The 25,461-nt window shown below is 50.8% G+C and overlaps 12 protein-coding genes across 12 annotated transcripts; 6 read left to right on the top strand and 6 right to left on the bottom strand.

The window, feature by feature from the left end:
• Positions 1–400: 400 nt before the first annotated feature.
• Positions 401–1,263, bottom strand: M438DRAFT_273169 (DNA-binding domain of Mlu1-box binding protein MBP1; the record flags this gene model as incomplete). Its single annotated transcript, XM_029900611.1, has 3 exons — positions 401–874; positions 934–1,145; positions 1,197–1,263. Coding segments are annotated over 3 exons (753 nt in total), but the record flags the coding sequence as incomplete, so codon positions are not given.
• Positions 1,264–1,695: 432 nt separating this feature from the next.
• Positions 1,696–2,149, bottom strand: M438DRAFT_217014 (uncharacterized protein). Its single transcript, XM_029899446.1, has one exon. It carries the CDS (start codon positions 2,110–2,112, stop codon positions 1,825–1,827), a length of 288 nt encoding a protein of 95 aa, XP_029760794.1. The 5' UTR covers positions 2,113–2,149; the 3' UTR covers positions 1,696–1,824.
• Positions 2,150–2,452: 303 nt separating this feature from the next.
• On the top strand, positions 2,453–4,764 carry M438DRAFT_273383 (E set domain-containing protein; the record flags this gene model as incomplete). The annotated part of the gene is made up of 4 exons (XM_029900633.1): positions 2,453–2,555; positions 4,147–4,262; positions 4,322–4,574; positions 4,634–4,764. 4 exons carry the CDS (start codon positions 2,453–2,455, stop codon positions 4,762–4,764), a joined length of 603 nt encoding a protein of 200 aa, XP_029760793.1.
• A 652-nt stretch (positions 4,765–5,416) lies between these two features.
• On the bottom strand, positions 5,417–6,201 carry M438DRAFT_319150 (Sedlin; the record flags this gene model as incomplete). The annotated part of the gene is made up of 3 exons (XM_029902826.1): positions 5,417–5,707; positions 5,765–6,067; positions 6,148–6,201. The coding sequence occupies 3 exons, from the start codon at positions 6,199–6,201 to the stop codon at positions 5,519–5,521; spliced, it is 546 nt and encodes a 181-aa protein (XP_029760792.1). The 3' UTR covers positions 5,417–5,518.
• Positions 6,202–6,450: 249 nt separating this feature from the next.
• M438DRAFT_297165 (NADH-quinone oxidoreductase) lies at positions 6,451–7,441 on the top strand. Its single transcript, XM_029901938.1, has 3 exons — positions 6,451–6,524; positions 6,583–6,787; positions 6,845–7,441. The coding sequence occupies exons 1-3, from the start codon at positions 6,482–6,484 to the stop codon at positions 7,293–7,295; spliced, it is 699 nt and encodes a 232-aa protein (XP_029760791.1). The 5' UTR covers positions 6,451–6,481; the 3' UTR covers positions 7,296–7,441.
• A 1,442-nt stretch (positions 7,442–8,883) lies between these two features.
• Positions 8,884–11,540, bottom strand: M438DRAFT_405792 (putative membrane copper amine oxidase; the record flags this gene model as incomplete). The annotated part of the gene is made up of 4 exons (XM_029909806.1): positions 8,884–9,863; positions 9,916–10,147; positions 10,248–11,154; positions 11,203–11,540. 4 exons carry the CDS (start codon positions 11,538–11,540, stop codon positions 8,953–8,955), a joined length of 2,388 nt encoding a protein of 795 aa, XP_029760790.1. The 3' UTR covers positions 8,884–8,952.
• A 1,552-nt stretch (positions 11,541–13,092) lies between these two features.
• Positions 13,093–15,597, top strand: M438DRAFT_374665 (uncharacterized protein; the record flags this gene model as incomplete). Its single annotated transcript, XM_029908516.1, has 1 exon — positions 13,093–15,597. The coding sequence occupies one exon, from the start codon at positions 13,093–13,095 to the stop codon at positions 15,595–15,597; it is 2,505 nt and encodes an 834-aa protein (XP_029760789.1).
• A 793-nt stretch (positions 15,598–16,390) lies between these two features.
• Positions 16,391–16,931, top strand: M438DRAFT_273214 (thioredoxin; the record flags this gene model as incomplete). Its single annotated transcript, XM_029900616.1, has 3 exons — positions 16,391–16,422; positions 16,575–16,682; positions 16,745–16,931. 3 exons carry the CDS (start codon positions 16,391–16,393, stop codon positions 16,929–16,931), a joined length of 327 nt encoding a protein of 108 aa, XP_029760788.1.
• Positions 16,932–17,485: 554 nt separating this feature from the next.
• On the bottom strand, positions 17,486–19,055 carry M438DRAFT_365483 (uncharacterized protein; the record flags this gene model as incomplete). The annotated part of the gene is made up of 1 exon (XM_029907796.1): positions 17,486–19,055. One exon carries the CDS (start codon positions 19,053–19,055, stop codon positions 17,568–17,570), a length of 1,488 nt encoding a protein of 495 aa, XP_029760787.1. The 3' UTR covers positions 17,486–17,567.
• Positions 19,056–19,209: 154 nt separating this feature from the next.
• M438DRAFT_345719 (Aldo/keto reductase) lies at positions 19,210–20,548 on the top strand. The gene has a single exon (XM_029905512.1). It carries the CDS (start codon positions 19,531–19,533, stop codon positions 20,482–20,484), a length of 954 nt encoding a protein of 317 aa, XP_029760786.1. The 5' UTR covers positions 19,210–19,530; the 3' UTR covers positions 20,485–20,548.
• Positions 20,549–20,748: 200 nt separating this feature from the next.
• M438DRAFT_319136 (putative MFS transporter) lies at positions 20,749–22,884 on the bottom strand (the record flags this gene model as incomplete). Its single annotated transcript, XM_029902825.1, has 5 exons — positions 22,370–22,884; positions 22,201–22,321; positions 21,762–22,001; positions 21,453–21,714; positions 20,749–21,397 (listed from the first exon to the last, which is right to left on the bottom strand). The coding sequence occupies exons 1-5, from the start codon at positions 22,685–22,687 to the stop codon at positions 20,749–20,751; spliced, it is 1,590 nt and encodes a 529-aa protein (XP_029760785.1). The 5' UTR covers positions 22,688–22,884.
• Positions 22,885–23,420: 536 nt separating this feature from the next.
• Positions 23,421–24,916, top strand: M438DRAFT_297152 (putative TfdA family taurine dioxygenase; the record flags this gene model as incomplete). Its single annotated transcript, XM_029901937.1, has 5 exons — positions 23,421–23,637; positions 23,694–23,788; positions 23,845–24,081; positions 24,142–24,450; positions 24,515–24,916. 5 exons carry the CDS (start codon positions 23,421–23,423, stop codon positions 24,716–24,718), a joined length of 1,062 nt encoding a protein of 353 aa, XP_029760784.1. The 3' UTR covers positions 24,719–24,916.
• Positions 24,917–25,461: the final 545 nt, after the last annotated feature.

Here is a 25,461-nt window from a genome sequence, read left to right as displayed (position 1 = left end):
GGAAGGAGGAAACAGATTGCTCATCATCGTCAAACATCTCTTGTGCCTTGCGCTTCTTGCCCGAGGCACGGCCAGCTGTCAACTGTCTTGCTGCAATGATGGCCTCCTTGGCCTGGTCGAGGTAGCCTTGAGCATCGTCAGGTTGTGCGAGATCAGGGTGGCTGGCTGGTGTCTCAACGACAACGTGTGTGGTAGTGATTGGAGTGCCTCCATTGATGGCGGGCTCAGTGACAGTCTCGATGTCAACCTTGACAGTATCGTCGGAACGAGCACTAGTAGTTGCGGCGATGTCATCTTCAAGGTCGGCTTCTGCGTCTGCCTTGGCTAGTGCCTCGCTAGATGCAATGATCGAGTCAAACTTCGCAGACTCGGGCTCTACCGAAGTTTCTTGCGCAGCGAGTTCTTCGGCGCTTTCAGCAGTAGGGGGAAGCGCGTTGGATGTAGGCTTTGCGCGACGGGTCCTCCGGGGAGTTGCGATCTTGCGGCTGGGAGTGGGAGGAGCCTTTGCAGGCGAGGCAGAACGAAGGGTGCGACGGCGCAAGCTGGTTTCTGCGGGAGGAGGGAGAGTGGTAGCTTCCGAGTTGGAGATGGCAAAGCGGGGAGGTGTAGCGATCTTCTTGTTAGGGTCGTGAGTGCCCTTCGCAATGGGCTCAGGGTCGAGCAGAGCTTCGATCCAGGGGCGCATACTGTAGGTCTCTGCGAGAGTCAAAGCCGACGCCGGGGGAATCCACACGTTTCCAGCAATCTCCTCGCTGTCGGTTTCGACCAGTGACTTGATGTACTTCTTCTCTATCTCCTCCTCCTCGAGTGATGACCAGGGGAACGCAGCCTTGTACATGCCAGTCGCGCTGATGTAGCCGTCGTTAGAACGTCTCTGTCGATACTACGTCAGCCGAAGTGCGACAAATTGCGCAAGTTTGTTCATGTCCTCACCATCAAAAAGTAAGCTTCCGGGTAGGACTGGTTGCGTCGCGACGGGGCGAAGATGCCGCTTCCCTGCAGATCTTTGGGCAGAGGCACGCGCAGGTGAGCGTAATCGAACATGCCCAGGTTTTGGAGCTTTGTCGCATTGGATGTACCGATTTGACCGGGCTTCACTGTGAGCTCCGTCTGTCCTAACCGACGTCTCTCAACAAGGATTTCGACTGTTTCTTGTCAGCCATTGAACGTCGCGCCTTAGATAGTATTCAACTTACGCGGTGGAGTGTGTTTCTCCTCGACGAGAGGATTCCTCTTCTCGGGCAAGTCGCGTTCCGCGTCCATTGTGAAGGAAAAGCGCGTCGACTAGGTGGTTTTCACGGTCGCGCGCGACTGATCAGATATGGGTGCGTCGATGCGGCGAGAGCAATGACACTATGCAATTGTAAGTGCGGTAGACTGAGCGCAAAGCAATAGAGTGGATGAAGGTGGTGAGGTCAAAAATGGTCAGAGACGCGAGCGCGCTGTCGGCGGGAATGCACTACCTACGCAATAGGAAGGCGTTGCCAACAGGAAAATAACGGCTGTGGGGGGCTGGCTTTGACTTCACCGACATCCCTCACTTTGATGGCAGCCAACGACAAAACTACCACTCAAGTGAAGGAACTAATAGTGAGCTTGTTCTCTCCGTCTCTCTTGATCCACAAGTCAAGATGACTACGAACAAGTGACCAGAGTGTGTGTCTCGAAAATGCATGCATCTGCCGTGAAGAAACACGGGAGATTGCAACACAAACAAGCCAGCTTGCGGTATGCGAGACACAATGCTCACCGACAACTTAACTTCAATCCATCCAACATATTATACTATGTGCACGGATTCGTATCTGTGCCGAATGGCTCTCTCTACCTGACCTCCACACATTCAACAGTTGTACTGATTTGACGAAGCTCGAACCTTGTTATGTTTCCAGTGCCCTGTAATTCGAGAAGCCCATAAGACAGGGCCGAACCAACTGCTGAGACATGTAAGACCCGGTGTCTACACCCTGATGCCTCATACATGTAATGCTTGTACAAAACAGTTGAGCCATATGCATACATACTACAGGAGTCGAAACCTTTGTAGCTTCGGGCCACATTGCAAAGCCCCGTGTTTACTAATAGCAACATCAACAGCCATAACAACACCATCAGCTGCTTTGTATACCTGAGCTTCTTGTGTTCTGACATGCTCTTCCCAAGGCAAATTCAGGACTAGACTTAATTTATTCCTCGAACCGCATTGACCTCTTCTCTGTTTCCACGTGATTTTCGTGTTTTGACCCTTGAGGCGGTGAACCCGGCTGCGGGTCTGACGTGTACGGAGCTAAATTCCAGGCCAGTCTTTGGGCTCCACAAACGACACCTTAAGCTTCCTCCCTGAGCATCTTACTTACACCCCTACTCACTTGTCTACCTGTCTTGTCTCCACCACTTCTTGCCATCAACTTCTCCTGCAGAGCACTCTGTCGACACACGAACAACAGTAACTATGTCCGGTGCTACCGATTTCCACGAGGACGAGCTCCGCCCTGAGACCACTGCCGGTTTCAAGGTTGGAGAGAAGAAAACTTTGGAGGAATACCAACAGCTCGGTGAGTTCTTTTGAGTTCCTTTACACCTATGATCTGCCTGCGCCTTGCAAGGCGCGTGTTTCCGTTGGATCTCGCCTCCACTTCCGGCGGGCAAGATCCGCTTCGAAGCCTTCAAATTCTGGTTCCTGGTCCTGGCCATTCTGGAACCAATCCATTCCGTCAATCAAAGGATACCTGCATGGCTCCTGGGTCATGAAGAGCTTAGTCCAGTATGAGCATTCAATTCGCCAATCCGAAGGCCTCCAACAATAGTCTCGTCAACCCAGGTGCTGGACATCACGAGGTCTTGGAAGAAGACGATCGAAACCATCGGAATTCCTCTGGTGCTTACACAGCCTCGTCGAGTAGGCGCTCCAGCAATCGGAGACAGCCTTGGATTGATGCTCGAAAGCTGTCAGACGAACAAAAGAAACAGCACATCAATGCCGAAAAACAGCGCAGGGCTCGAAGATCGTCCGTGAGAGTGGCATTAGAGAACACTGTTGATTTGTTCTCGAAACCACCGTCCAAGAACTCCTCTCGAGCCACATCTCGGGATGAAGAGGGTCCTCCACCTGTCTTTGTTAGAGCCATGTCAGGAGACGAAGAATTCAGACCCTCGAGGCGCACTGTTTTAAACGATCGAAGAAGATCGCTCGTCCATGGACTTCATACTCTGCACAAACATGACAGTATTATGGGATCCCACGACAAGGGTGTACTGAGCAAATACTCTGGTGGCCGCGACCGTGACTCCAAGATACCTCGAAAAGAGTCCTATGTTCGCAGCTCAGTACCCAATGCGCTACTTCCGTCTTCTGAGAAAGATCGGACATGGGCTCGCCAAGTTTTGCGATACTACTCGGCTACTATGGACGCTTCCCACTGCGACGTCTTTACCTGGCACGCACTTGAGCGAAAGGACGATCCTGTGCATCTTGTCATCTGTCATGGTGAAATGGTTTTCATGGATCAATACGGCAAAGAGTTACCTGGCCAGCCGACAATTCCCCACCAACTGGAAGCTATTCACAGGCGCGGGCTATTGCAACCGGACTATGAAGAGTACGAAGTCCCTCTTACCCGCATACCAACGAGACAAGTCGAAGAAGAAACCGCCGAACATTTTAGAGCAGTGCTCGAACGTCACGGCTCTGAGCTCCTTGCCCTTCCGACGACAGTGCAAGTTGGCTGGTGGCTTCACAACTCTCCAGTTTACCGCGTTAAATACCGCGAGGCCGAGCTCTGGATGACGATCGACGGTCGAAATATGCCTAATCGTCCTGCAATCTCGGAACAAATCAAGCATGTGAGAGAAAAGACAGAAGAGGTCATGAAGGGCGATGATTCTTCCGGAAAGTCCGGAAGGATATCCCCTACAAACACTCGAAGTTGCCACGACCAAGGAACTCCCAACATCAGACCGCCCACCGAGCAGGATAAACAGGACCTCCGCAAACAGACTAAGAGCCGTGGAAAGACTGGATTCAACCGGTTCCTACGTTGGATGGGTGTTCGGTGAGCGGCTACGCCACGCGATGCATCTGACATTATTGCTTTGAGATGTATTTCTGCTAAGTTTCGATTGCTGACTAATTTTCGAAACGAACAGACCAAAACGATGAGAGCTTGAGAAAGTGGAAGGAGAGCTTGGGCATCGGCTCAGGAACCACCATCGGCGACGCTAGCGACCCACGCAAGGTCATCATCGTTTCCCTCGGACTCGAGGTAGGATAACACTTTGGAGCTTTGAGACCGCCGACAAGACTGACCTTTCTTGTTACCAGGTCGAGGGCCGTCCCGACATCATCATCGATCTGTCTTCTCCCGGTGCTCTCGAATCGCTGAAGTCTAAGCCTTTCACCATCAAGGAAGGAGCTACTTTCCGCATGAAGGCCCGTTTCAGAGTTCAGCACCAGATCCTTTCTGGTATGAAGTACGTTCAGGTCGTCAAGCGCATGGGCATCTCGAACAAGATGCAGGAGATGATTGGTTCTTACTCTCCCAACACCACCGACAAGCCCGAATACGAGAAGAAGTGTATGTTCCACCTTTCCTCACACATACACCATGTGACAAGACTAACATCCCCGCTGCAGTCGAGGCAGAGACCGCACCCTCTGGCATGATGGCTCGTGGTCACTACAACGCCGTGTCCAAGTTCATCGATGACGACGAGCAGACTCACTTGAAGTTTGAGTGGTCCTTCGACATCAAGAAGGACTGGTAAACGGAAGCCTCCATCACTATCGTTTAGCCTTTCCCACTTCTCTCAAGCAGCATCGACAAAGCATCAAGGGGGACCTCAGGATTTCTTTCCTTGCGCGCGTTAAGGGGTTGATTTATGTTTCTCTCTTTTCCAAGTTTTCTCATTACCAGCATAACAGGGTCTAGAGTTTGATACTCGGACTTGACACAAAATGCATTCTGCTTTCTCTACTATCCTAATTTATCGTGAAGAGTGATCGCTGTGATTCCACAGAGCCGATGAACACAAGTGAGCAGACAATGTCTCTCTTGAACGAAGAGGAGGATCCAGAAATATAGTGCGGCGTGACAGCGTGTCTAGTCTGGGTTGAAAGTGTCTCCGAACCGCACATGCCTCAATTGTTGTCACTCTTGTACGAGCTGCCGCGACAAGGGGTTGGGCGCCCCGTACTTGATAGGACCGAGCCTGTCCCATGACAATATCTGCGTTGCTGAGCTTTACAAGACGAACGTGCGTCTGGTTTTGTGGCATGATGGAGCGAAACCGAGTGAAGGTTGCTTGTCCATAGCACATCTCCGCAGCATAGTCTTCTTCATGGTGTTCTCATCTTGTGATAGAATGATGCCCGAAATCCTCTGGCTAATCAGGCGAGAAATAGATCAAGAGAAGACCAGCCGGACAAAATCCAGCTCAGCATGAAGTCTGGGCGTCTTTCGCTGCTCTTGGGCCTGATCCGCATGCCTCAATGCAATCCAGAACCAAGTCATGGACTGTTTCAGCGAGAGGCGACAGCCGGTGCCCAGACACGGCCGATACGATTGACTTCGTTGATGAAATTCCGGCTGGTGATTTGAGTAGAAGTCGCGGGTTGATGTGCATTCGCGTTATTGGGAGAATGTTCCTCTGGCGTGTAGAAGGGGTTTCTCAACAAGTTGATGTATGCCTTTTGCAACGCGTGGAAAGCCTTTGACGAGACATTCGTTAGCATCTGCCCTGGACCTATACAAAAGGCACAACTCACGGGAGTAAGATCAGAGTTCTTCAAGCCCAGAACAGGAGGAGTCCTAGAATCGTTGGCAGGAGATTGACGACCCTCCATATCTACTATGATGACGAGCTTCACCCCAGTGTTTGTGAGCCAGCCGTACATGGCCAGGCGTTCGTCGATGGCTTGGAGGAGGCCAAATTCTTGGCCGACATTCTTTTCCGGCAGACGAGCCTCGAAAATATCCAGACAAGTCGACAGCATGAAAGAAAAGTCGAGTTTACTTCGTTCTTCCTTGTCTCCTTCTGCGGGGTATATGGAGATGTGGAGAGGGTTATTCTTTTGGATTGTTAGAATAAAAGGAGGCAGGTGCGAGCACGGAAGCCATCGTTTCACAACAGAGATGGAATTCAACGTACTTGTCTACCAATTACGCCTACACAGGCAATTGCAGGGGTCTTGATGGTGGCCATGATTAAATTTTATTTAATTGTTGAAGGAATAAACAAAAGGACAATGATGATGATGGAAGGTGAAGTCCAGCTCGGCCAGTGGTAGCCAATCAGGTAAGCAGCCAATCAGCGGGCGACGATTGATCAGATCGCCGGGCGCGACTTTGTACATGCAGCGTCGAGGGCATCATTGAAGTCCGCCACTTGCACGCAACGACATAGCGACAAGGCATTAATCTCCCCTCTTCGTCGCTTGTCTTCGCTTCAACGACCTTTCTTCACACAACCTACAATCGTCGCCATGTTCTCCGCCACCCGCTCGACAATGGCCCTGGGCCTGCGCGGTACGTGAAATTCAATCGCCGTGAGAAAGAACACCACGACTAAGACAATCATGTATAGCCAAGCCTACCGCCGCCCTCATCCCCTTCACTCGCGCTGCCCCTGTCGCCTTCATCCACAGCTCGTCAACAAAGTCGGCAACCATGGAGAGACCTGGCCTGGTCAAGGGCAACCCCGGCACCCCGCCACCCATGAAGAAGGGCATGCCCACAAACGTCCCTCTTCCCAGCCAGGAGGGCAAGCAGGGTGTCATGCAATACGCTTTGTATGTTGCATAGAATCGTAGAAGGAAGCCGAGTCAATCGCTGACGGATAACCACAGGACCACTCTTGATCAAATCGCAAACTGGGCTCGTCAGGGTTCATTGTGGCCCTTGACCTTCGGTCTCGCTTGCTGCGCCGTCGAGATGATGCACTTGTCCACTCCCCGTTACGACCAAGATCGCATGGGTATCATTTTCCGTGCCTCGCCTCGTCAATCCGATGTCATGATTGTCGCCGGTACCTTGACCAACAAGATGGCTCCCGCCCTCCGTCAGGTCTACGATCAGATGCCCGACCCCCGTTGGGTCATCTCCATGGGCTCATGCGCCAACGGCGGTGGCTACTACCACTACTCTTACTCCGTCACCCGCGGCTGTGACCGTATCGTTCCCGTCGACATCTACGTCCCCGGCTGCCCGCCCACCGCCGAAGCCCTCATGTTCGGTATCTTCCAGCTCCAAAAGAAGATGAGACACACCAAGATCACCAGAATGTGGTACCGCAAGTAAACGCTTCGCGAGGCTTGTAAAATGCTGGCTGCTTTTTCTCTTTTCTCATATCATTCATGGGCGTTTTATATACTTATGAGGGGCTGGAGCATCATGCTGTAGCGCTTCACACACGGGACTGTGTAAATACTTTGACTTTTTTTTTTCTCAATTGGCAATAAACGAAAGCTTCCTTTGTTATCCATGATATTCTTTGCATAGACTGTTGTTGCTGGGTTAGCACACTGTACGCATTCATCGATATAGGATACCCTAAGACTGATCTCTGTGCTGCGGTTCTCTACGGATTCTTCATGATGTCGTAGTCTGTTCAGTTCTTTCCTGCAACCTGCTCACGATAGTAAGTCCATCAACATTCATACAAGGTACACTTTCATGACGATAAAAAGCGCTCTTCAAACCAAGAAGAAAGCAAGGACTACCGGATCGAAATGGGCAAGAGCGACCCTCAAACTTAGAAGCGGAAGGAGCAATCCTCGACACAAGACAGGAAGGAACGACCATCAAGACGAAAGAGGAAGGAACGACCCAGAAAGCTAAACAGGCAGGAACGATCCACAAAACCAAAAAAAAGGAAGGAACGATTCTCGATATCAAAGAGGAAAGAACGATTCAAAGAACTCAAGGGGAAGCAACAACCTAGACAGAAAGGAAGAAGGATCGATCTATATAACATAACAAGATATCTACTATCTCGTACAGTACAGTGAACAAGCAAAGACGAACGTCACGGAGTCCGTGTAATAGCATATCTTAGCAGAATCATCCACTTCCCTAGTAGAGATATGGCAGTCACATGAGCTCGATTCTGTCAGTGAGGTACATGCGTCGATATGGCCCCAAAGAGAGAGGTCAAGGAGAGATATATGCCATGGAAGCTCTGTTTATAAGAGATGTAGTTTGTTACAGTACCATGTGCTCATAGGTCAATCTTACCTTCTCCGATAGGTCATCTCTTCCATGTTTAGCATGAGATACGACACAGGAAGTGTCGATATAACGAGTGAGGGAGTAACGACCCAGAATCTGACTTGGAAGGAAGGAACATGACCACAGAACAGGAAGGAGCTACCTGACAGATGAGGAAGGAACGACCCACGATCTGACGAAAAGGGAAGTAACAAGAGGACAGTAGAGGAAGGAACGATGCATTTATGGAGGTAAGAGCGACCTGACAGAATAGGAAAGAGCGACCCACGACTCGTGAAGGGAAAGGAGGAGCGACAAAAAAAGACGCTTTGTAGTCAGTAATGAGTCAAGAGGGAGGGCTTTACAGTTCGCAGGGAAAGTCACAGTGCATTTCGAGGGGAAGTAATATCCAACAAACAAGCCTACGGTCAGTCTGTAGAGACCGAAGAACGAACCGGTAACTACAGTATGACGATATTCTGTTGAAAAAGAGAGGCGTGGCACGACATTAGTGACTTGTTCGTTGGAGAAGAAAGACTTCCGAGCCGTATGATCAATTACGAGTTCAAGAGATTGACCAGAACAACACATTCGAACATCGGAAAGCTGTTGAAATGGATACAATCAATATGCAGCGAGTGTCATAAGATAGTACATATAATGAACGGTACTTGACAGAGTGCAGGTGATCACAAGCGATCCATATATACATCGTGACAGGGTCACCACCATCTCAAACTCCTGAAATCTACACTATGCTATCAGTCTCATAGAAAGGGTTGTTTGGGTCGAAAGGAAACTTCCTGACGACTACATCACCCTTATAATTCCAAAGATCCACCTCAACAGGTGTGTACTCAACAGCACAGCTTCCTTGCTCTTGTCCGAAAGTCTCGACAGCGCTCACATTGCCGCCTCCATACTCGATTCTGACCTGATTGACGGTCTGACGACTTGGGTCGCCCTCAAGATAGTTGAGAGGTGAGAAGGAAAGACCGGCGTGAGCGGTTGAGAATACTGTGTTGGGAAGGTCGCCGGTGTGGGGTATATGATGCATTCCCAGGTTGAGCCAAAGCACGAGATCAGTTTGCGTGAGGTTCTCGCTGTTGAAAAAGGCATCAAAGTTAACAGGCGGATTATGCACATCCTGGTTGTTGTAGGCATGTGCTGCTCTCGGCTCTGTATCGTGCTGCTTGGTGACCTGAACGTCGTGGTTTGCCCAGCGGGCTGCGTTGGCCAGATTACTTGAATCTTCTACGGTGAGGTGAATGGCACCTAGAGAAGGAGAGATACGATAACCCCGATATTCGCCATACTTGTTGACGGCATCCTTGTTGATAACGCTGTATTGAGTTGCGCTGTTGGCGCCCCAGAACAAACGGCTCTGATCCTCAGACTCGACGTAGGACTTCTCAAGCTTCATGGTGTTTCGTGCTTTGCCGTTCGACCACGGGTAAACTGTAGAGACTGGTACCTGGTTAACTACAGCAATCGTGTTGTTGGTGCCTAGAATATCGAAGTCGGCCTTGAAGTTCAGGATGTGATCGTGCATGCTGCCTGAGAGGTTGTCGTGGATCTTGTAGCCATATTCATCGTTGTTGGCATAGTAAGCACTTTGAATATATCCAGAAGCGCGCACCTCGACATTGATGCTGCCGTCTACTTCGTATCAGCCTCATGGTCAAGATTCTCGGTAACACTCAAAGCTTACCCATGTAGAACGAGTACGAGAACATGTAGTCGTAGTTTCCAACAGTACTGACAGAGCGGATCGTGAAGTATGTGTTCTTCGTTGCACTGACGTAGTCAGACGTACTGTGTCGTTGAAGGGGATAATCGGCAGTGAATTCGAAAAGACAGAGACTGTTCAGATGTGTGTGGGTTGTCTCGGAGACGTAGAAGGACGTGTTCAAATAAGTCGCGTATGCCGGACAGTCGTAGCCCTTAACCAATTCGAAGGCGTACGGCCCAAATCCGTAATATGTGTCGGTCAAATTTTTCAGTCAATAAACTTTGTCCAAAACAATGGTATCCCTTACTTACATATGCGGTACCACTTTGGAGCGGGTCTTGTCCAGCGTAGTGAGCCAGTGCTTCTTGAAGGCCCAATTCATATAGCACTCTTTGGCCTTTATAACGAATGTCCCATAGACTGAGGCCCGTGTCACGTTGGTAGCCAATGTAAAAGGAGAAATCCATCCACTCGACCCATTTGGACTCGGCGTCAACTGCAAATCGAGAACCGCTTGGAGCAACGGAGGCAGGGGGGTGAGAGGTGTCTAATGGAAGAGTAGGCCCATTCTGATCCGTCCGGGCCCAGTCGCCTTCAACATTGGCGCCCAGCTTAGCGAATCCAGGTGTATAGTAAGCATTTCTGAATGCTGATGTCGTTTCGTAGAATATGCCATTGTAGTACCAGCCCTCCAGCTTCCACTGGCTCGGATCGCGTCCAGTTACATCACTTCTGAAGTATAGACCAAGTGGCAGGAGTGTTTGAGTATCGAAGTTGTCGACCGCATTGGACCAAAAAGCATCCCAACGGACGACACGACCGTCGTCCTGCCAGAGAGGATCAATGCCCCAGATGTCCAGAGTGTCGTTATCGCGTCCAAGGGCAACTCCTCCCCATAGATCGAGCGTAATATCAGAGATAGTTGCACTGATCTTGTATATCCATTGCGAGTAAAGTGTATCGTCAGCATCGGCATCAAGGTTGCGCACACGACCGTCAGACTTGCGAGTGTAGGGATATTCCAGAGGTACCCATCTGGTCGTGCCATTCTTCACACCGAACGGCTCAATTGGGCCGACCAGGATATCTTGGTAGTACGGGTCAACGGCGGCACGGTGGTCCAACACGACGTGAGCATATCGAGGAGGAGCAGGACCGGCGTTATCGAGATAACTCAAGACGTCGGTCTTATTTGGATGCATAAGCTCAACCAAGAGGCTTCGAACACGTCAATATGGTACATGAAATAATACTCGATTGACTCACACGCTGTTATCCCATTCGCCAGCATCGTCACTGACGGTGAGATTGAGCTCCGGCTGGGCGAACAACCATTGGGTTACCGAAGCGGCTTCAATATCGGTTAGGCCTCCCCAAACGTTGACTTTGGGAGCCGATGCTTTGGTATAGTTGCTTTCCGAACACGAGGTGACAATCGATGGTGTTGACGTCTCATTTAACCAACGTCTTCCATTCTTGGATGCAGCTTTTCTCGCTCTGCCCTGACGAACCCATGCTGCCTTTGGGTCGGGACTAGGAGCCGACAAAGCACCATGGGCATAGAAAAAGGATGCTGCAAGCAAAAGACTCGAGGACACCCTCATTTTGAATATAGTGAACAAGACTCAGAAGTAGCTACATCAAACCTTGACCTACCTCTACGCTTTATAGTCGCCATCATCTTGCTACTGTTATCTTTCTCTTCGACCTTGACCAAGAGCGGTGAACATGAGTTCACTTCTCAAGCCGTAGAGACATGGATGTGGTCCGCATGGAGATGCCATATTGAGATTGGTTATCAGCTGGTCGATTGCAAGGCACCGCCTAATCATCGCCTATCTTTCGAATTTCGTGCAGGCGATAGACCACAGATAGGCCTGGCAGCGGGGCTTCTAGGATATCGATTTCAGGCACCGCCGTGATTTCAAATTTGGATAAGTCAACATGAACAGCCAGAAATCTCCCGTCCGAAGTCAATTGCTTTGTTCAGCAACCAAGGCGCAAAGTTCTTCTGTGAGGTTGAACGGACCAACATGGACGCTCCACGGAGAGGGGTCAATGAGAGATGCTTCCGGGATGCACGTCCGGAGGTCGGAGAATTGTTAACCGGAGGCTGAAGACAGCTGAAGCTCAATGGAGCCGAAGCAAGAGGTGCAAACGGGTGCTGCAGCGGATGAGCACGCTCACGGAAACACGAAAGCTAAAGATGGAGCATCAACAAGAGAGGAGGCCAACAGCCGAGCAACAATTGATTGTTGGACGCAAATTGGGAACACGGATGACCCGGAGAGATTGGTTTGGCAGGGCGCGAAAAGGCAGGCAGGATTTGAGCAGGTTGAGCTTTCATGGAAGCACAAACAGCATGCATGAGCGGATAGATAGAGGGCACAAGAAGTCGGCTGCAGATGCACATGTTTTGTTCAAGTCAGGGATGATGTGGATGATGTGCTCTCTTGCAGAGAAGGTCACGAAGGACGAGCGGGGCTAGCGGTAAGTGGCGCTTCTCTGTGGATAGGTGGCTTTCCATGGCGTCGTTCAAGGGGACTGTCTTGACTCGATTTGCAGCAAGCGCAGGGTCTGGAAGGGGGAGAGAGTCCGGGGATCGAGGGCAAGAGGAGCAACCGTTTGGTCCGAGGCGTGTTACGGGTGAGTAACCGTGAGTTGTGGTGTTGTGAGTGGTCGGCAACGTGACGGGCATCGCGTGTCGCAGCAAGGAAGGAGCAGGCAGCGAGAACAACAGGACGACGAAATTTGACAGATTTGCAGTCAGATCAGAGGTGCATTCGAATTAATCTATTCGGACAGTGTGGCGGCAAGGATTTACAGGATTGACAGGGCGTGTTTTTGTTGGATGCCAAATACAGAAGCGGGCGGAAACGAGGAGTCTGTGGATCTGGTGCGAAGCTGCAGCTTGTCGTAAATCGGCCTTGCAGATGTTTGGTCACTTTGGTGGAGCTGGTGCGATGGATGCTTGCTTTGGCTGAGGCTTGCAAGTTGCCACACAATTTTGCTCCTAATCGCCCTGGTCTCTGGTCCTAGCCCTTGTGCTCCCTTCTCCTCTTTGGCTCGTCCACCTCCCCGTCATACACGTCGTCGAGTGTCGCATATGCAGCCGTCCAGCGTCCACAAAGCAGCAGTCTCTGTGTCTCTGTCGCCATGCCACTATGGCCGTTTGGACGAAAGAAGCGACGTCTGAGCGCGTCGACGGCCACAACGACAGCAACGTCGACAGCTCCAGCTCCAACCGCCGCAACGAGCAACAACAACAAAGCCGACAGCTCCAGCTCCACGTCCAACGCGAACCCAACTGCAACTGCAACTGCAAGTGCCAATGCAAATGCAGCCCGTGTTTCAGATTCTCCGGACCAGGCCACCGCCCGCCGCTTCCATGACAGCTCCACCCAAAATGCCCCGAACTGCCTTGAGCGTCAGGGAAGCGTGCAGGACGAGTTAACGGCCCTGCCTCAATTGTCCGAACTCGAGCAGAGCCCCCATCTGAGGCCCGCAAATCTTATCAAGCCCGTCCACCCCTACACTCTCGACCGTCCCTCATCTGCCCGCTCACGCAACCCGCCTGTCACCCTGCCGCCGTCGCATGACAAGGCCGCCCCCACTCGCCGTCAGTCGACCAAGAGGAAGAAGGACCAGGCTCTCCGCGAAGAGGAAATCCGTCAAATGAGCGCACCAATGCAGATCCCAAAGAGGCCTGCCGCCTCGTCTGGCAATGACCTGCTCCGTCGCGACAGCAAAAAGGCTCGCAGGACCCTGACCAAACGCCCTGACGACTCCCGCGCCTCCAACGTCTCGCTACCCCTGCCAGAGTCAATCCATTCCAATAGGTCGCACATGTCAGAGCAACGCGCCTGGGAGATTGGTGGCATGTCTATCCTCAGTCCTCGTCCTACCGTGCGTGTATCGGGCACCTTCGCCCATCCTCCCTCGCCTCTTTCAAAGCGTCCGCAACACATGGACAAGCTGCCCGAGCTTGCTCGCGCATCGAGTGGAAGAAAAGACCGAAGAAAGGTTGCCGATCTTGCCGACGACCTCAACTCTACCGAGCTCCGTATCCTGATGGAACGTGACCAACGAAGAAAGGAACAAAAGGCCTTGGAGCAGCATGAGCGTCTTGATCGCAAACTACGAAGACGGGCAGAAAAGCAGCGCGAGGAAGACGAACGTAAGACCCGTGATGCTCGCCAGAACGCAACGCTCCCCACCGCCATTCATCCTGCCTTCCGCGAACAGCAACCTGAAGCCGAGCTTATCACTCCGACCTCTCTCAAGAAACAGGGCAAGCAGCCAATTCCAGAGATGCAGGAAAGCCCTACAAAAGGTGGCACCTACCTACGTTATCCACCACGCGAAGACATACCCCAAAATCCTTTCGCAGATCCCGAGTCTGAGAACCCCTTTACTGCTCCTGGCGCCGAATACTCGCCCGTCCAAACGCCGCTCGATGAACCAGTCTTACATACTGCCAGAGCCGTCAGACTATCCGCCGGTCACCTGTCACCGCCAGCTTCCCCTGTGCCCAATGTTCAGCGTGAGATCCAGCCATCTCCTAGCTTGCCCGAGGTCTATGCACCATCGCAAAGAACTTCAAGCCATCCCGCTAGTTCCTTCGAGTCCAGCCGACGCAGACCTTCCGAGAGTGGCAGTCGTCGAGTGGGCCCTAGTGCCTGGACGAATATATTCCGCCGTGGAATCGGCTCAAGCCGTGCCTCAGAAGACAAGGCCCCGTCAGAGTTTTCTTTTGTCAACACTTCTCGAGAGTCCATGTCGAAGCAACCCATTCCTGCCCACCTCGTAGGACCACCCTCGTCTCGACAATCTGGCGTCCCCTCTCGCACCCAAAGCAAGTTCCGCGAGGATCTCCCTGAGCTACCTATTTCTCCGCCATCGTCCCGTGTTCAGTCGCCTGAACTGAGTGTGATAACGGCTGGCGTAGTGGCTGCACGACGTGCCAAACGTAGTGCTGATAAGCAGGCAAAGAACACAGATTCGTCTGATCCTGTTAGGAATGACTCGCCTGCGATACTCGAAGACGAGGAAACAACAGTACTGTCCCAGTCATATGGATCTGTAGACTCGGAAGGCAGTTGGATTAGTGGACGTCTGATCAAACGTACGTCTCATACTTCTTACCCTCACAGCAGCTTGAGCTCCCTCAAGAAAGGGAAGACCGAGTTTACTGGAAGCTTCGACCGCCTACCCGTCCCAGAGCATGAATACTTTGCTGCTTTGACACCAGACAATGGCAGTCGTCGTGCATCAGGCGAGTTTGCTATCGAAACAACCCCAACAGCAGAGCCATCCCCTGAAGTAGCTGCTCCACTTAGGCAAGCCACAGCACGTCGTAGACCGACAGTGGTACACAACGACCCGCGCTTCAAGTCTCGCGAAGGACTCCTCACAGAATACAATGCTGCCGAACCAGTGACGCCATCTCGCGAGGGCAGTTTGAGTGGTGAATCAGCACACTCCCCGGTGGAGTTGCACAAAGCGCAGAGCGTCAATTATGGTCGATTCACTGGCCATGTCAAATCTCTCAGCGCAGGTAGCGCCAAGATGCTGGATATCGCACCGCATAGAAGTAAGAGCGTCGGGACTGGCCTTGCAAACCCGAGCCCTCGTTCTTCACCCCGCATCCCTCAGGAATAAGGGAAGCCTGTCTACCCTCCTTTAGACCATCTCATTTGTTTACAGAATCGCGGATGATCACGCAGAGCATGAAGTTATGTGCTTTCTTGCAGTTTTCTTTTATGACTCCCATTCACAGGTGGAGATGTTTTTTTGATACCCTATTTGAAGCGCTGGCATGGATTGAGAGCAAGTGTATTGGCTCTGAGCGCGATTTCAGATTTCAGTTTTGTTGTAACTAGGGGTTTGATGGGATACCTAGCGAGGTGTTGGAAGAGGAATTACTTGTATACTAAGACCGATGTTCAGAAGAGATACACCATCAAGACAGCCATGAGTACAGAGCGATTTTCCAGAATAGAACAAGTCCCGTCGTTGTAGTTGGTGGTGGCAAGATGATAAAGCAAGCTGAACAAGCAAGCTCACTGAAGGTAGAAGTTAAAGTGACAGATTGCTAGAAGAGTCGCCGAGTGATTAGTGATTCCCAAGGCGTGAGATGGTGGCATTTGGGTGGTATTAATCAGGACGGCATGTTCCGTATTTGGTTAGGCCGAAGGCGGCGGAGGGGCTGCTTATCAAAGCATTCGCGGGTCGTCATTGCTCATTGTCGTTCGAGCATTCAGCAACTCTCTAGCATCTCATAACAAGCTATATGTCCCTTGCCTCCAGTGCCCGTCGCAGCCTTCTTCGCACCGCAAGAAACACCTCGACCTTCTCCGTCGCCAGAACTTCTACCAGACCCGCCGCACTTTCTCACCACATACTCCAGCCCGCTTTCTTCAAGCCCGCCGCTTCCAGATCCTTCACCGCTTCAATGGCTTCTTCCGGTGTTCACAACCTTCAGGCGTGAGTCGGTGCTCCTCTTTACTCTCCAGCTTCGGTTCCGTGGCACTAGAGCGTGTTGCGACAAAGCAGCCGTGCGCGCCCTACCATTCAACGAAGCCGGAGAAAAATAGTGAAACTGTACATGCAAGGACTGCGACTAACAGCCATAACAGCAAGGCCGACTTCGACTCCGCTCGCGCTGAGACCGGCACCTTGATGGTCGTCGACTTCTTCGCCACCTGGTGCGGTCCCTGCAAAGCCATCGCCCCTCAGGTCGTCAAGTGAGTCCTCTCCGTCTCAACGTGTTTCTTACCGACCAGTCACTAATCTGTACCGTCAACAGGATGTCCTCCACATACCCCAGCGCCCGCTTCTACAAGATCGACGTCGACGAGGTCCCCGAGGTCGCCCAGGAGCTGAGCATTCGCGCCATGCCCACCTTCGTCCTCTTCAAGGACGGCCAGGAGGTCGCCACCGTTGTTGGTGCCAACCCCACTGCCCTTGAGGCCGCCATCAAGCAGCACGTCTAAATTCGTCTTTCTTGACCTGCCCCCTATAGTCTAATGAGGAACAAAATACACACATGATTTTTTGAACTTTTTTTCTGTCCCCACGGCCGACTACAACATTGTTTATCGCGCATACACGGTCATTGCGAAACAACGTGGAACAAGAAGCGCCAGCATCGAGTGAACGAAATCCGTTGGGTGTCACTGAGATGCGTTTTGTAGAAGAGCAACACGATTGACACTTGCTTGAAAGCACATCCCGACCCCCTTCTCATGCCTCATACCCATGGGTCTCTGCCTTCTGTCATCAACGTTGCGTTAGTTTCTACAGAAACTCGATGTCACGAAACCTGAAACATATGTTCTAAATGCTCTAGAATCACGTGTCGTCGAACCGCCGAACCGCCCATCTTCAGTATGGCTTTATCACATCATATCTGGCTGCAACATGAGTCACTAACGACATGATTTAGCTAATTTCTTTGTGAGTGGGATGATTGTGGAAGAATAACAGGTGATAAAATCCAACACACGTGAGGTAAGCTAGCGACAGCATTTTTGGGACGGAGAGGGATGTTATTGATATCAGTTGATGATCGTGCAATGAGCGGCTTCCGCACGAACTGCTTCTCTACATTATGAGCAGGAGATTTTAAGTTAATCATCGCCGCACGAAAGATTGAAACGAGTACCTTCAATGGGTACATTGCAATCGATGCCTGCTTTCCTCAACGCCTTTGCACAATCGTTCAGCGCCAGCTTCCAGTCCACCTCTTCCCGATCCATAGCTTGAATATTCGGCATGTCGTCAACACCAATATCGACAATCTTGAGATTCGGAAAGCTCTCGTACTCTTCAGACAACACTCGCAGATGCTTTGAAAACCTGTTGTCACCCATGCGGAAGTAGATATCTTCAAGCGAAGTTGGCAGTAGGTTGGTGAAAGAGGGCTCCGTATCTGAAGAAGGGTCGAAGAGGAAATAAAAGTTGATTTCCAGCACTTTCAATTGGGTGAAGGGACGAAGGTCGAAGGCATCGGGTGTGATTATGGTTGCGGGATATCCACTAGGCTTGAACAATTGGAGCTCCTGCAGAGTTTCGGAGCTGTCATGAAGGTAACTCAGCAGGGTCTCAAGATTTATGTTCATATCTTCTTTGTGGGCCGAGAACTTAATGCGCAAGGATTGCAGGCTTCTACATGACGTGACGACAGACCTCAAGTCGAGGTTGCTGAGCGTGCAACCTTTGAAAGATAGATTTTGGATGTGGTCAAAAGGCCAGCGCCGGGAGACATTGGGACGAAACGGCTCCACTTCTCCATTCACTGATAGAGTATCAAGCGATGGAATAGCTGCTAGCAGGGTGATGAAGTGCCAATTTTCCAGAGCCTCTTCTTCCGCGCTCAGAGTTATTGTGTTCAGCGATGTAAGAACATGCAGTCGTGAGCTGGCGTTCACTCCTTGGCTGTTGAACACGAGAACCTCTCTGTGTTCACTTGTCAAATCAAGTTTCCACTTGTCCGTACGGACTATGTCTCTGAAGAGCCCTTGAACACACAATCCAGTATTTCTTTCGGAAGCGCCCAAGTCAAGAGTTTTGAGGCTCGGAACAAGTGTCAATAGGAGCGCCACTTCTGCGCCTTCGGTCTCTGAATCATCCTGTAGATGACGTCGCCAATTTGTCCGAAATACGTGTGACTGTTGTGTCTGCTTGCCTGTCCAGTCCGAGGTGTCTTCTATGGCGGGTACATCATCACTAGCTTGGGCAAACATCTTTCCAATCTCGATATTCGGTGGGCTATCTTCCAACCTACCCGGCAAGTCTGCAAGTCTCAAGTATTCCACTTTGGCAGCCAAATCCGGTCGATGGATCAGCGTCTTCAGGAAAGATTGTAACCTTGTGGTAGTTCTGCATACGTCCTGGCTGCCACCTCGGCGTCTGTCACAGTCGTTCCCATCCTCGATGTACGCTCGGTAGAGCAATGGTTCGGCGAGATTGCGAAGAACTCTGGACGCTTGACATACATTCGCGAGCGTGTTCGACGTTTGCTTGTAGTCTTCAAAGTCTGCCTTGTGTGTGTAGTCTGACAAACTCGGCAGAGATTGCAAGATGTACAGCAATATCTCATCTGGTAGATGAACCATTTCCGATCAAAGATTGATGGTACTCCGATGCGAAGGAGAATGCTCTAGATCTTGGCACAATGTGACGCTTCAAGGCCTCAACTTACACGTGACCAAAACTCGGTCTAAAAGGCAAGACAGCACAATTCAGTGCCATCATATTGTAAGAAGCATGGGGGTGATGACTCACTCATCACCCCATTAACGTAGGGTCACTCAAGGCATGTCACAAAAGATGTGGAAGACGAATGAGGGAATGGTAAGCGCGAGGTGGTGGACTGTGCCAATCAACGTCAAAACCCAGTTCAAGCACGCCATCACCAGGGCCCATTCAACCAATATCACGGCTAAAATGCAGGGACAGATAGCCGACATCGATATGCATGGCAGTTGTAGTGCCTTCTGCCTTGGGCGACTGACTCACACACTTTCTATGATTTCTGACAGCTGAAGGAAGCCGCGAGTCTACCAGAAAGCCACATTTCAAACCAGCACCATGTCGGCCGAACTTAACCTGCAGTCGAAGCTGCCCCTTCCTTCCAGTGACTCTCAAATTCCCGTCTTGGGCCTTGGAGTCTGCGTCTCTTCAAGATGCGAACAATCAGTGCTGTCTGCACTCGAACATGGCTACCGCAGTGTCGACACTGCTCAGATCTATTACAACGAGCGCGAAACTGGCACTGCCGTAAACAAGTTCCTGTCTCAAAACCCGTCTGTCAAGCGTTCGGATATTTTCGTTTGCTCGAAACTATGGGAAGTCGACCTTTCAAGATCTGATATGCCTACCTCATTCGATGAACTCTGCAACGCTGGACCATGGCCCTTGAACAGTCTCGAAGCCGGCCACACTACCTATTCTCGCGATGGAGCTCTCCAAGGTCTGGAGAAGAGTCTGAATATTTCTGGCCTCGACTACTTTGACCTCTACCTCCTGCACAACCCAAGGCCTGGCGCCACTGCACGCCATGAAGCCTGGCTCGGACTCCAGGACGCCTTCAGATCTGGAAAGACCAAGGCCATCGGTGTCAGCAACTGGTCTCCCAAGCATATTGACGACCTCATGGCACACTCGGATGTCGACATCTTGCCCGCAGTAAACCAAATTGAATTCCACCCCTGGAACCAACAGCGCGTTATTGTTGACTACTGCCGCTCTAAGGGCATCGTGGTGACCGCTTACTCGCCCTTGACGCAAGGCAAGCGTCTCGGTGATCCCGTCATTCAGAAGATCGCTGAGAAGCACGGCAAGACTGCTGCGCAGGTCGTCCTGCGTTGGTGTCTGCAGATGGGCATCTCCGTCATCCCCAAGAGTGACCGCGATGCTCGCATTGCTGAAAACGCTGATGTATTTGGCTGGTCGCTCGACAGTGAGGATATGGCGGAAATCGAGAAGTTGGACGAGGGTCAGAAGGGAAACATCGGAGAGTGGGATCCTTTTGCCTGGGAGTAAAGCGGGACTTTCGTCACTCACGTCCCATGTAGATAAAACACAAAAGTACTATAACATTCCGTTGATTATATGTCTGAATTTGTGATCAAAAGTCTCCCAAGTGCTGTCCACAGTAAGGCAGCCAGATGTTCTCATGATCGCATTCCAATCGTAGTCAAAAAAGGGCAAAATCACAACTTGTAGTGGCTTCGATAACGCTCTTCAAACATTATACGATTTTACAGGTCTACATTAATCTAGACTTTGGGGAGACTGCGCAATGCATCAGTACTGGAATCTGAAGTCCAGTCTCTTATTTCCATCCTTCTCTCTTGCAACCTGGTCAGACTGGTATGCCATCTTCTCCTCAGTGCTCATCTGCGACCACTCTCTCTCCTTGCGACGGTTCAAGAAGCGCAGATATTCACGCTGAGCAATGAAAGTGACAAGCGATAGTGCGCAGATGGCGACAAGAACCTTGTTACCGCGGTAGTAGTATGGAGCGTCGTCCTTGCGATAGATCTGCGAGCTGATGACGCTCCCGATTTGAACGATGACGTTGTAAGTAGCGGCACTGATGGCACGTTTCTTGACGTCGAACGTATTCTCACTAATCCAAGCAACAACGATAGGGTGGAAATAGGGGTATCCGCTGATGAGAGTCGAGATTGAGAAACGGCCCCAATTGTAGCCACCGGAAGGCAATGCGAGCAGGGCGATGAGCAACGGCATGATGAAGAATTCTCCAAACAGGCAGTGCCATGTACGCTCAAGGAAATGGTTGCTGCTGTAAGCCAAGCCGAGCATCAAAATGATTTGCAAGACCGCCGAGGGGATTGTGAGCATGTTCGAGTCGAAAGTTGAGAAGCCGAGACGCTTCAATGTAAGAGAAAGATAACCCGAGACTGGAGCTGCTGGAATGTAGGCGATCAATCTGGGTCACGTTAGCGTCTTTCAAATTTGAAAAGGGGCTTCTGATTTGCATGTACCCTATAAGGTAAAGTCCCCATGTCGATGAGTCCTTCCAGGTGTCGATAATGTCGCGCATAGTAGCAGGTTCTTGGATGGCTGTCAATCCTTTGGCTGGGTCATCTCTGAGGATACGATTGACCATAATCGTTTCCTCGCGTTCGTTGAGCCATCCGCGACGGAAGATAACACTCTTGGTGTGTGTAGGCGAACGAGGCAAGTAGAAGTAACTGACAAGACCAATGACGAAAGTCAGAAGTCCTTCCAGAAGGAACAGCCAAACTTCAAGAGTCAGCGATGATTGCAGGGTGATGATACAAAAGACTTACACCAGCCAGGACGATTGTGAATACCACGCATATTCAAGATTCCTGCTGCCAACAGAGCAGAGATGACACGAGCGATGTTCAGAGTCGACCAGAAGCAAGCCAAGCGCACAGACAGTTCAGCAGACTTGTAGAAATAAGATGCGAAGAGAATGGTTCCTGGAATGAAACCACCTTCACAAAGTCCGATTAGTGCGCGGCAGATGTAAAAGCCAGTCTTGTTGGTCATGAACGCCTGACCCCCTACATTAGAGATTGTTAGCATGTGCCTTCTCAGTCAGGGTTGGTAGCTACACCGCGAGGGGGTTCGTGCGTGATTAGTTCTGCGAAAAGCCGTCTAGGGCGGTTTCTTGCTCAAAACACATTCCGACGGCCATTCCAACAGAACTAAACCCAAACACTGGAATAGCTCACGATGTTTGTACTGTTTGGCATGACTCACAACTGACTGTCCCCCAGAGCATCATCATCAGTGGTAGAATCTGTTTGAATCCATAACGTTTGATCAAAAGTTGAACAGGGAATTCTGCTGCGAGGAAACAGATGAGCTGCACTGTAGTACCCTGGAAGACATCAGCACGGAATCCCAGAGTTTATACAACCCTTCTTACGTTGTTGTAGTCGTTGGTGTCCAGACCAAGATCCTTGAGCATGTTGTCGGTCAGGGCGTTTCCAATATTTCCTCTGTCGAGTTGCAGTCCGAAGAACATCAAACAGATCCAAGAAAGTAGGTAGAAGTCGGCTTTTCTCACAACTCTGGCCTCCTCTTCGGTGGTCCATTCAGCTAGAGGATCCCAGCGGTGAGCGCCCTCATAAGACTCATGCGGACGAAGATCGATATGGTCTCTGCCGACTTGAGCGGTAGGTTTCAAATCTGCTTCCACGATAGATGTAGGGTAGAGAGCCGGCTTGATTGTAGAGTCGTCCATTGCGAGTGTAAAACCACGGTTGGTGATTGAGGAAGACCGTAACCTACTTCTGAGCTCTGAGAGGGCGCATACTTCTCAAGTTATATGCTGCTTCAGACTGGCCTCGGTCCTGCTACTCAACGAAATGCCTGAGGAGATCACACATCCTCGGAAGCGAGACAACCGGGCGGTTCCTAGTGCAAAAAACTTCACCTCCACTCTAGAGATACAACAGAATCTCGCTTCTTAGAATGTTCTGAGTGGTTCAGTAATACTGATCGATAAATTTGGTGGATTCATGCAGGTCGTGAGGGGGAAATGGGTATGGCTTGGCGTTTTTCGCAAGACCACGAGCTGATGTCGCCATCGACTAGTTTGGCAGGATCATCGCCAACAAGCCAATTCCTCCAATGAACAGAGTCGCATGTGTTCTGAGCAAGGAGAATCGTGTTCTGTCGCTAGATTTGGTCGATTCCGGCCTCGTAACAAGGCGTTCTGTGATCACACGTTGCGCTACCGGCTATCTCATACTATCTGTGAGTGGGTCGTTGTTACCCGGACTGTCTCTTACCTTTCTAGGCGGTGGTTCCCGAGTATGGCATCCGAGAATGAGCTTGTTCAATCTTGTAGATATAAAGGCTTCCCGGTTAATCCTCTTTGGCTTGCATTCACAACTTTCTGCGGCAACGCTTTTGTGTGACCAATCAAAACCACCAGCAAGTTGACAAGACGTCGAATCCTACACGTCTAGAACATGCCTGGGAACATCATCCCTGAAGTGCTTGAGGTGCCGTCGCCAAGTGAGGCTCGCTCCCGTTTGACGAAGCCTCTTGAGTACAGTGGTCTGTTGGACTCCTACCAGAACTCGGACTTGACTCCAGTGATTGGTCGTGAATACCATGGACTACAAGTGGCAGACTTGCTTGCTGCAAAGAACAGTGATGCTTTGATTAAAGATGTTGCTGTCACCGGTCAGTTGTAGCTCTGCGACCATCGAAATACCAGCCTCTAACATTTTCTCCAACAGTCTCTCAGCGCGGTGTAGTTTTTCTGCGCAACCAGGATGTGACGCCGCAACAGATGCAAGCATTCATGGAACGTCTTACCACTCTTTCAGGTTGTGTAAGTAGTCAGATCAATCCTCTGCATACACCTTAGCTGATCAGGATCCTTCTTAGCCTGAGACATCCGGTCTTCATGTTCATCCCCTGACCGAGGAGGGCAGTGAACTTGGTGATCAGATCAGTGTGATCAGTTCGGAGAAGCAGAAGAAGGGTGGCGGTCTTACTCATCAGCTTAGTGACACCAGCAGATTTGCTAGTGTAGGATGGCATTCAGACATCACTTTCGAGCCGGTACCTTCTGATTATGCCATGCTGAAAATCCATACGCTACCAGAGACCGGTGGAGACACAGTGAGTTCTTTCTGAATGGCTTCGGTCCTGTATGAACAGGAAATAGCTGACCAGCTTCAGCTCTGGGCGTCCGGTTACGAAGTTTACGACCGCTTGTCCCCTGCACTGGCGCAGTTTCTCGAAGGGCTCACCGCTACACATGAGGCCAAGTTCTTCCATGAAGAAGCTGCGAGATTGGGCAACCCTCTCCGCACAACGATTCGTGGATCACCTCTCAACCAAGGACCGGCACTGGAAGCTGTACATCCGGTAATTCGTACAAACCCGACGACCGGATGGAAGAGCGTCTACGTTAACCGTGGCTTCACACGCCGAATCAACGGCGTGACCAAAGATGAGTCCGACGTGCTGCTACAGTATCTCTTCAACGTAGGTTACAACCGTTGGACAAGTTCCTGCTCTAAAATCAGCATTGCTAACATGCGATGTGTAGCTTATTACACAAAACCATGACGCGCAGGTTCGCTTCAAGTGGAACAAGAATGACCTCGCCATCTGGGACAACCGATCAACATGGCACACGGCAACGTACGACTATGAAGCCGCGAGAGCTGGTGATCGTGTCTGCTCGTTGGGTGAGAAGCCTTACCTCGACCCAGCTTCGACGAGCAGAAGAGATGCGTTGCGCTTTTCTTAGGTACTGTAGGCCACTGTGTGCTATAAGGCAGATTTGTGAAATCGAGGAATCAAAAATCAGCCCTCGATATTAGAAGTTCATCTGCTCTGACAACGTTCGCCCAGCATTTGAGAGTTGAGCGATCTGAACAGCGGAAGAGACTGTAAGGTAGCTTCCTGTTGCGTTACTTCTAGAGCATAGAAACAATGTTCATCCGTGTTTTGCGTAGCCGTGGCACTGTGCAGACCTTTGAGAAACCAATACAAGACAGGTCGTGTCGGCGTGTCGGAGAATGACAGGTTCGAAATTTCTCGGCGAAAGTTTGACTTTTGCTGTGAGCGCGAGTTTTCCGATTTTGTCATGTTTCCCGTGAGTCTGTGAGTTCTCCGTCGATTTCGCCGAAGAATTTTCTTCGGCCAATTGATGTACTCGCCGACCCAAGTACTCCGAGCAATTAGATATAAAAGATCATTGCGCCTTAGCATTCTCGGTCTGTTGTGTTGGTATCGACAGCAATACATCGTCCTGTCAACTCAGTATTCGTCTGGGAATGCTTCGAAGCCTCGCGCTGCAATCTTCATGCGGGAAGTTTCCCACGGAGAACTTCTGGCGCCCTACGAATGACAAGTTGTGACTCAATTCTCAGCCTCTCACAACACGCCAGTAATTTGTCTATATAAACACTCGGAGGCGCCTCCTGTCACATCTGCCCATGACAACAAGTTGCAATCTTCCCATCTGGCCGCTTCGATGGCTTCAAATCT

The sequence above is a fragment of the Aureobasidium pullulans genome, assembly GCF_000721785.1.
Source record: "Aureobasidium pullulans EXF-150 unplaced genomic scaffold scaffold_9, whole genome shotgun sequence".
NCBI classification, from domain to species: domain Eukaryota; kingdom Fungi; phylum Ascomycota; class Dothideomycetes; order Dothideales; family Saccotheciaceae; genus Aureobasidium; species Aureobasidium pullulans.
Note: the sequence above shows the minus strand (reverse complement) of the source record. Positions and strands in the feature narration are given on the sequence as shown.

What these genes read in the sequence shown, in the direction of transcription:
- M438DRAFT_217014 (XM_029899446.1), bottom strand. Translation starts at nt 2,112, where the DNA reads ATGGTGTTGTTATGGCTGTTGATGTTGCTATTAGTAAACACGGGGCTT.
- M438DRAFT_297165 (XM_029901938.1), top strand. Translation starts at nt 6,482, where the DNA reads ATGTTCTCCGCCACCCGCTCGACAATGGCCCTGGGCCTGCGCG. An exon ending in AATGGCCCTGGGCCTGCGCG is followed by an intron (nt 6,525 to 6,582) that starts GTACGTGAAATT and finishes AATCATGTATAG; the next exon opens with CCAAGCCTACCGCCGCCCTC. An exon ending in GGTGTCATGCAATACGCTTT is followed by an intron (nt 6,788 to 6,844) that starts GTATGTTGCATA and finishes GGATAACCACAG; the next exon opens with GACCACTCTTGATCAAATCG.
- M438DRAFT_345719 (XM_029905512.1), top strand. Translation starts at nt 19,531, where the DNA reads ATGTCGGCCGAACTTAACCTGCAGTCGAAGCTGCCCCTTCCTTCCAGT.